Genomic DNA, 8,186 nt, shown 5'->3' on the forward strand with positions numbered 1-8,186 from the left:
CCGCCAGCTGTGTGACTTTGGGCAAGTCATTATCCCACTCTGGGCCACATTTGGTTCTAAAATGGGAACAGCTGTTCAGTGACTCCTCTTCCCTAAGACAGCAGTGACTTGGCCTCTCCCAGCCCTGTCCCCATGCCAGTGGCCTCTCCAAACAGTCGCCACCCAGCCCAAGCAAGGCATGGGACTTGGAAGCTTGGGGGCCATGGGTTAGCTGGCCGCCCCTCCCCCTCTCCTCCTGTTCTGGTTCTGACTCCACCTTCTGGGGGCCTCAGCCCCACTCTCCCTCCAGAAGCAGCCTGTGACTCACCTGCTCTCTCTCCCCCTCTCTCCTCCCCTCTCCCCTTGACTCTCCTCACTGGCCCTGGTCTTCTGACCCCTCCTCTCCTCCTGCCCCTTCCCCCCTCTTATCTTCTAGCTATTACAAGCCAGAGGCACCCGGATGTGAGGCCCCAGATCACCTCCAGGGACAGGGGCTTCCGATCCGAAATCCTATATTTTTGTACCACGAGGTGGGCCCCTGGCCCCAGGAGGAAGACGCGCTCTCCCCGCTGCCACTTCTGTCTCCACCTGCAGGGCTGTGACTTATCCCTGCCTCTGGCGGTGGGCTGGGGGCCTTCTAGGACCTCACAAGGCCTTCGGTGGGCCCTTGGCCCTGTGGGCAGAGCCACCTGCTCCTGGCCCAAGTGTGGCACCATCCGGCTGTGTCTGCCAGGCCCCTTTGTTCCCTCGCCCGGGCCCCCCTGCTGCATGGTGGATGCTCTCCCTCCTGGCCCCATCACGTCACCTCCTTGAGCCTCGGTTTCCCTGTCAGTGGGGTAACCCGCCTGCCTGCCTACCTCACGGGGTTGTGGGGTGCAGCAAGGAGCAGAGTCCCTGAAAGCCCTCAGGAGTCAGACTCCCCTCATCTCCCCCAGGGGGAGCCCAGCCTAGCCCCTAAGCAGGACCCTGTTGGCCAGTAGAGATTCAGGTATTGGGGGCAGAGTGTAGAGATTCAGCCCTTTCCAAAGGAAGGGGTAGGTGACTTGGCCTTCAGTGTGGCTATGCCCGTGCCCACCCATGTGTGTGGCTGCAGAGCATCCTGCCCACCAGCGGGGCCGGGAGCAGCTTAGGAACTCGTGATGAGAGATGGAGCCCTTCCCTCTTAGAGCACGGGCTGGCTAGGACAGGCTCTGCCACAGGCCCTCACGTGCGACCTCCAGGGCGGGTGCTGACCTCTCAGCTGCGTGCCACCCCCTCACAGAATAAACTGAAGAAACTGTGGCTGTCTCCTCTCTCTGTAGGCCACTAAGGGGCCGGGCCACACTCCAAGCAGGGAGGAATGGGGTTTTTCCTAAAGCTGGGGCCCTTACCTGGCTGGCAGCTATGCTGCATGTTGAGGGACAGGTTGGGACATGGCTGCATCCTCTGTCAGGTGGCTGGAGGCCAGCAGTGCCTCCCCTGCCACAGACACACCGGGGAGCTGGAGCCCCACTGCATCCTGACCTCAGCATGGCCCTTCCTGCTGGACACCCGGCCGCTCAACCGTTGCTGCCCCGCATTCACCTCCCCACTCAGCACTGGGGAAGCTCTGGTCCCCAGCCAGTTCCTGCACTGCCCAACCTGTAGTGAGGCCCTCTGGGGCTGTGAGCCCAAGGTGAGCTCCCTCTGTCCACCTTTACCAACCACCCAGAGCCCCCCACTCACCCACCTGCACCGATTTGAGGGGTGGCCCCAGAATTTGAGTTTTAGGAGAGCATCCAGAGGTCACAGCGCAGTTCTGTCCAGACCCCGACTGCCCTCCCACTCAGCCACTGTCTCCACCCACCTCCTGCAGAACCTCCAAGCTCTGGCTCCCCTCCCCCGATCCCTTCTATCCTGGCAGCTTACCTACCTTGCCTTCTCCTAGTTAGGCTCCCGCCTGATCCCAGGGGAGCTACACCTCGGCTCTGTCACCAGCCCCTCCTGGCCACTGGCCATGTCCAGGCCTGACCTCTCCTCCCCCAGTTCTGTGCTGGCCTCCAACCTGCTCCATGCCGCTGTACCATGCTGAATCCACTCCTGTCACCCCTGCTCGCAGGCTGCCTGGGGTTCCCATAGCTCTCAGTCACGTCCTTAGCACAACCCCACCTTGCCTTTTCCAGCCTGTTTACCTCTTTGAATCCCTTCCCCAAGTATGTCACTTCTTAGCCTGCATTGTGACTACTCAGGGCTCACTGTACCCTAGGACACTGTGTTCTGCGGGACATGGGAACAAACATCACAATGGAGGGCACAGGATGCACAGCTGGCCCAGTGCCATTTTGAGGGTACCCTGTCCCTCTCCAAGCCTCAGTTTTCCCACAATTCCAGGAGGAATCCGTCACTCGTTCCATCCTGTCCCCCTCACTGTGACCGGAGGGTCCCCAAACCATGGCCTTCCCGCCCTCAGTGACCTCCGCTGCCCCTTGGTGTTTTTTCCCATGCCTGGCGATCAGGAGGCCACTCTGCTCCATCTAGGGCACGAGGCAGGGCTGGTCCCCAGGCAGACGCCAACAACAGAGCCTACTGGGGCAGGTGCTTTATTTTTGAGAGTGAGCTGCCCTCTAGGCGGGGGCAGGGGTGGCAGGACCCTCCAGCTGAGGTCATCCCACCCTTTGGCTTAGGGCAGCAGTTGCCCACTTGTCGTCCCAGGCCCACCTCCCATCTCACAGAGGCTGGAATCTGCTCTGGAGCCAGGGCTACGCGTCGCATCTGCACAGGCTCTGCCTGGAGGAGGGAGCTTGACCCTTCTTCCTGGGACAGAGCTGCACCATCCCACTGAGTACCCCCGAGTATGAAGCAGGGAGAAAGATGAGACCAAGAGGATGGACTGGCAGGTGATGGGGCTGGGTGTGACCCCCACCATCCTGACCCATTGGACCTGGGCCCCCAGGAGGTCCTGACCACAGGCTGATGGCCTTCCCCCTCCTTGTGCAGTCTGGAGAATGGTAGGGACAGGATGAGGCCTCCTGCCTCTGCAGGGCCACTTGCCCCCAGAATACTTGTTCCTCCACCTGGTGGGTGCCCTGTGTGCTCTCCTTCCAGGAGGTGCCCCCGGCTCATGGCACCTCAGGTCAGGGCCTGCTGGATCCAGCCAATCACACCTGTGATGCGAGTGTAGACGCCAAAGTAGTTGGGCCGGCCACAGCCCAGGCCCCAGCTGACCAGCCCCGCCAGGAACCAGCGGCCACTGGGCTCCTTGCACACCAGCGGGCCACCAGAGTCACCCTGAGAGGAGGAGAGGACAGGGCTGCATCAAGAATTTGCTAAGTGGCAGCAAGAAAGGCATACCCCTGTTCAAAGTTGTTCCCCAAACCCAGTAAACGGAGTGCAGCCACACTGCTGGCCTCTGGTGGGTCCCAGCTCTTGGAAACTGTGGGTGGACGTGCCTACACCCTGCTCACCTTACCTCCCTTCTGCCTCCTGTCCTGCACTCCGTCGCCCCAGCCCCAGGGCCTCAGACTGGCTTTGAGCCTGAGGCCTCCCTGCCTGAAGTCTCCCCTGCTCAGCATCCCTCTGCCTTTCCTGGCCTGTCTCTTTGCCTGTAATGTGGATATGGGTGGTGGCTCTCCACCTCACTGGCAGGCCCAGAGGCTCTGCAGCTAAGGCCGGGTTCTGCCTGTGGGAGTGTCACACTCTCCCCGCTTGCCAGCCCTGCAGTGTCACCTGGCATGCATCCTTCTTGCCCTTGCGGTAGCCAGCACACAGCATGCGTGGTGTCACCTGGTAGTGATAGGCCTCACTGCACAGGTCCTGTGCAACCAACTGCACATCCACCTTCTGCAGGACATTACTGGTGGGGCCTGCAGGGCAAAGAGCAGAGGAGAGAAGACTGGGTGCTCCGAAGCCCCCGCACCTCCTGCCCCCTCCATCTCTCCTGCTCTGTCCCTCTGCTCTGGCTCTTTGGACTGGTGTCTTTCTTCGTATCTCATCCCCTCCTCCCTCTCTCCCCCGTGCCCCTGGCCCAGCAGGCTCTCCTCAGCTCAGCTGCAGCCCTGGGGAAAGATTCCAGAGCCTTATACACTGTCTCCTCCATGCCCCTCTCTGTTCCTGCTGTCCAGCCCAGAGCTGCTCCACATGTGCTGCATGTTAGGGTCCTCTGGAGAGATCTGATGGAGAGACTTGGCCTCCTCAGTCTAGGCCAGGACCCAGGTGTCAGGAATTTGAAGACCCAAGTGCAGGTGGGGAACAGGGTACCCGCCCTAGATCCTCATGGTGGCCCACAAGGCCCTGCTGGTCCTTCCCCAGAGCCTCACCTCACTGCATCTGCCCTCTCCCCCAACCACCCACCGTCCACTCAACTGCTGCTCCTGTTGGCCTTTGATCTTCCTGCTGACTCAGCGTCCACACCTCAGCTTAGACAAGTGGCCTCATCCTTCCCCAGCCCTGTCTGGAAGGAGTCTTCTCTGCTGCCCGGTCCCCATTCCTCCCCATTTGTGTCAGCTCTTACCACTGTGTCCTCCCCCGCCCCAAACACTTTCATCTTTCTGCTTTGCCTAACTTGGTGCTGGCAGATAACAGGTGCTCATAGATGCATTGAATGAACTAATTAGCGAGTAAGCCAGTCTTGGCCACTGCTTGTCATCCTCTTGGATAAGCCCCCTGTCACCTGGGCTCAGGTTTCCCACCACTCTACAGGACTCAGGAGTGAGCCTGAGGGGCACATTGCCCACCTACCATGCCCAAGGCTCTGGGTTCAGTGCCCAGGGACCACAGAACAAATGAATGAAAATAAATCTCTACCATCCCACTCCCTCCAGCAGTAAATCACTGCGCACATTTTCGAAGCCCTCCCATGCAGCTCACAGCCCAAGGCTGTAGTGACATCAGCTGAGCCACGGAACTGAGGGGTGGCTCTGGGGACAGCCAGTTCTGCTCGGTCAGCTCTGAAGGAGAAAAGGCTGCTTTCTGAGAGCAGCCGCAGGCAGCCAAGGTTGTGGAGTGAGGCAGGCCTGGCTTTCCATCACTGGCTAGTTCTCTGACAGTGTGGTTTAGCAGATGCCAGTGGACACCTTCACATTCCTCACCCATCAACCGCAGCCATGATACCCAACCCCAGCCTGAATGGATTCTACGCCATCGTGTTCCCCTAAACTCCAGCCTACAATGTGTAAATACTTAAGAGCCAGGTGCAGTAGCACATGCTGTGATCCCAGTACTCTAAAGCTAGAGATTGGAGGGGTCCAAGTTCAAGGCCAGCCGTTCTAACTTTAAAACAAAAGAAAAAAGAAAGGGGGCAAAGGTTGAGGCAGTGGTAGAGCTCACGCCCAGTGTGACCTGAACTGAGACCCTAGGTTCAAGGCCACATACAAAACAAGGAGCTTTTAATAAGAGCCTGCTCCATCCCGCCTCTACCCGTGCACCTCTCTCCAGGAGCCTGCACTTGAGTTTTGGTGCCCTGGGCACCCCATGCGCCCCCAACATATGCCCAAGGACTTGTGTTCCCCTTTACTAACATGGGGGGAGGGCCCACAAGCTGTAACCACAGAGGAAGAGGACCTAGATCTTGCCACTCCCTGCCACATCCCAACCCCTGTGGCCACTCACCACCCTCTCGCAGGGCGCCCCAACCCGTGATCCAGCAATGCAGGCCCGGCTCGAAGACATGGGAGCGCATGGGCAGGCAGACGGGGCGGACGGTGGACGAGCGCACCACTGGGTGGTCGAGCTGCAGCAGGGCCACGTCGTAGTCATGGCTATCCTCCTCGTGGTATGGGTGCAGGAGCAGGCGGCTCACCTTGAAAGACACCTCTCCAGGCCAGCGGGCATTCTGCCGCATCTTGCCCAGGAACACTGTCCAGAGCGCTGGATTGGCCATGCTGAGGGCGTGATGAGAGCGCCTGGTTCAGTGCCACAGATGCCCCTGCCCTCCCTCTCCAAGGTTCAGCCGATGTATGGTGCTCAGTGTCCCTGGTCCCACTACCCCTTCCTCTCTCCCTGGATAGGCAGGTGCCTCCATAGGCCTAGGTCCCCTCCTCAGAGACACAGCAAGCTCACTTCTACTTGCAGGCCCTTCGCAGACTCGGAGAAGGCTATAGATGTAAAAAGACTAGGCAGTACAGGCACTGGGCACACATCTCTGTGTGCCCACTTCGCAGAGGGCTGTGGGAAACTCCAGGGTTTGCCAGTTCTGTGTGGGGGTTGGGGGCTGGAGGCTGAGCATGAGAAGCAGCAGGAAGTGGCCGTGCAGACCCCTGGACACGGCTGTCACCGGCCTTGGGGAGGGTCTTCACCTTAAGGGCAGTGGGGAGCCAGGGTCCAGGTGGCTAGAGCTGCCTGGCGGGGACACAGGAGAGCTAGCCTGTGCAGTGTGAGGGCCTGGGCACTGGCTGAGGTGAGCGAGGTCAGACCGCTGTGAGCTGGTGTGCACACTGGGGGCCTCCCACCCGCCACCCCTCACAGCTCAGGTTGTGTTGGGGGTGTCATGGCTGTGACAACTTGGGTAGCTCTGTCTTCTACCCCGCCTGGCATCTAGCACAGCCCCTGGGGCATAGGAGGAGCACAGCAGAGACTTCCAAGTGACCGACTCATGGGCCCAACCTAAAACCAGATACCACAGGGAGCACAGAGGCCTGGGCAGAGCACCCTGAGCTTCCCCGTCTATGTAGAGCTCACACCACACCCCACACAGCGCCCTGCCTGCATCATCACAGCCCAGCACCTGGCACCCCTCACCTGTCCTCCTGGAAACAGTGGGCAGCTGTGATCACCCAGCGGTCGGCGATGAGGGCACCCCCACAGATGTGCCGGCCCCGAACCTGGAGGCTGGCCTGCCATGGCCACTCACCCTCAGAGGACACAGCCCCACCTATGATGCGGCTGGAGGGGCCCTGGAGGCCACAGTCTAGGGGGTAGGAGAGGGTCAGGGTGGGCAGAGGAGGAGGGCAGGGAGAAGCCGGTGAGAGGCAAGACAGAGGCAGAGCAGAAGAAAGAGAGAAGGAGGAGGAGGAGGTGGCGCAGAGGTCAGAGACAGACAAAAGAGGACAGACAGACAGGGTGAGATTCCCCAGCCCCCGTCCTGTCTAGCAGACGTCCTGCTGCTCACCACAGTGGAGCTCATCCGAGCCGTCCCTGCAGTCCGGCTGCCCGTCACACTGTGGGTTGGGCTTCCGCACACAGCTGCGGTCCTCACACTGGAAGGTGAAGGTTCCACAAGGCACTCCTGGGGTGGGGGCATGGAAGGCGGGTCTCTGAGCCCCGGTTGCAGGGAGAGGCTGGCAGGACAATGGGGAGGGGCCTCTTGCTCACACAGATGGGTCCCTGAGCTTCCTGCAGGGCCCCCTAAAAGCAGGCCAGGCCCTTGCCAAAGCTTCACATGTGAACCTGTCTGCTGAGAGGCTGTCTCTTGCCTCAGACTGGGCCTTTCACCACAGGGCATGCTTCTTCCTCCAGGGTGGTCCCTGAAGGCAGAACTGTGCCCCCACTTCCAGACTGGGTCTCCAGACCTCCTTGGGGTGGTCATCACCTGGTCCATCACCATGTCCATGCCAGGTCTTTTTGTCCCCCACCTGTCCCCTATTTAAATTCCAGTCTGCTCTTGGAAGGGCTGCTCTCCAAGCCCCTCCCACCCCCAAGCTTCCTGTACTATGGGACATGAGGTCCAGAAGACTGGCTCAGAAGACTGGCCATCATGTCATTCTACTAACAACTCCTGAAGGGCAGGGCCATGTTTCTGATGTCTTTCTCCTTCTCTTTTACCCCACCTCGTCTGTCACTGAGTGGCCTTCAAGTGTTGCTTGGCTAGTCAGAAGGAATGCAGGGCTAGACTAGGGACACAGACAGACTGAGCAGAGGCTTACACCAGTCTGTCCAGATGGTCCAGTGGGGAAACTGACAAACAGCTATAAGGTGAGCAAATGAGTGGGCATAAGGACCAATGAACAAACAGGTGACTAGGGGGATAGATGGTAGATGGAAGGATGGATGGATGGGTGGGTGGATGGATGGGTGGGGTGGATGAATGGATGAATGGATGGATGGATGGATGGATGGATGGAAGGATGGATGGATGGGTGGATGGATGGATGGATGGATGGATGGATGGAAGGATGGATGGATGGGTGGGTGGATGGATGGAAGGATGGATGGATGGGTGGGTGGATGGATGGATGGAAGGATGGATGGATGGGTGGATGGATGGATGGAAGGATGGATGGAAGGATGGATGGATGGGTGGGTGGATGGATGGA

At 59.7% G+C, this 8,186-nt stretch overlaps 2 protein-coding genes across 2 annotated transcripts in view; one reads left to right on the forward strand and one right to left on the reverse strand.

Moving 5' to 3' along the window:
• Window positions 1-792, forward strand: part of Kctd17 (potassium channel tetramerization domain containing 17) — a 9,585-nt gene extending 8,793 nt beyond the window's left edge. The window contains exons 7-8 of the mRNA XM_023718943.1: window positions 327-509; window positions 574-792. Of these exons, the coding sequence (XP_023574711.1) occupies window positions 327-509; window positions 574-792 (402 nt within the window). The remainder of the gene's footprint in view (window positions 1-326; window positions 510-573) is intronic.
• A 1,731-nt stretch (window positions 793-2,523) lies between these two features.
• Tmprss6 (transmembrane serine protease 6) overlaps window positions 2,524-8,186 on the reverse strand; it is a 34,121-nt gene continuing 28,458 nt past the window's right edge. Inside the window, exons 14-18 of the mRNA XM_004634585.3 lie at window positions 7,043-7,159; window positions 6,673-6,841; window positions 5,545-5,816; window positions 3,664-3,800; window positions 2,524-3,225 (exon numbers count right to left, since the gene is read on the reverse strand). Coding sequence (XP_004634642.2) covers window positions 3,067-3,225; window positions 3,664-3,800; window positions 5,545-5,816; window positions 6,673-6,841; window positions 7,043-7,159 — 854 coding nt within the window. The 3' untranslated portion in view covers window positions 2,524-3,066. The remainder of the gene's footprint in view (window positions 3,226-3,663; window positions 3,801-5,544; window positions 5,817-6,672; window positions 6,842-7,042; window positions 7,160-8,186) is intronic.

The sequence above is a fragment of the Octodon degus genome, unplaced genomic scaffold, assembly GCF_000260255.1.
Source record: "Octodon degus isolate 3935 unplaced genomic scaffold, OctDeg1.0 scaffold00064, whole genome shotgun sequence".
Taxonomy (NCBI): Eukaryota; Metazoa; Chordata; class Mammalia; order Rodentia; family Octodontidae; genus Octodon; species Octodon degus.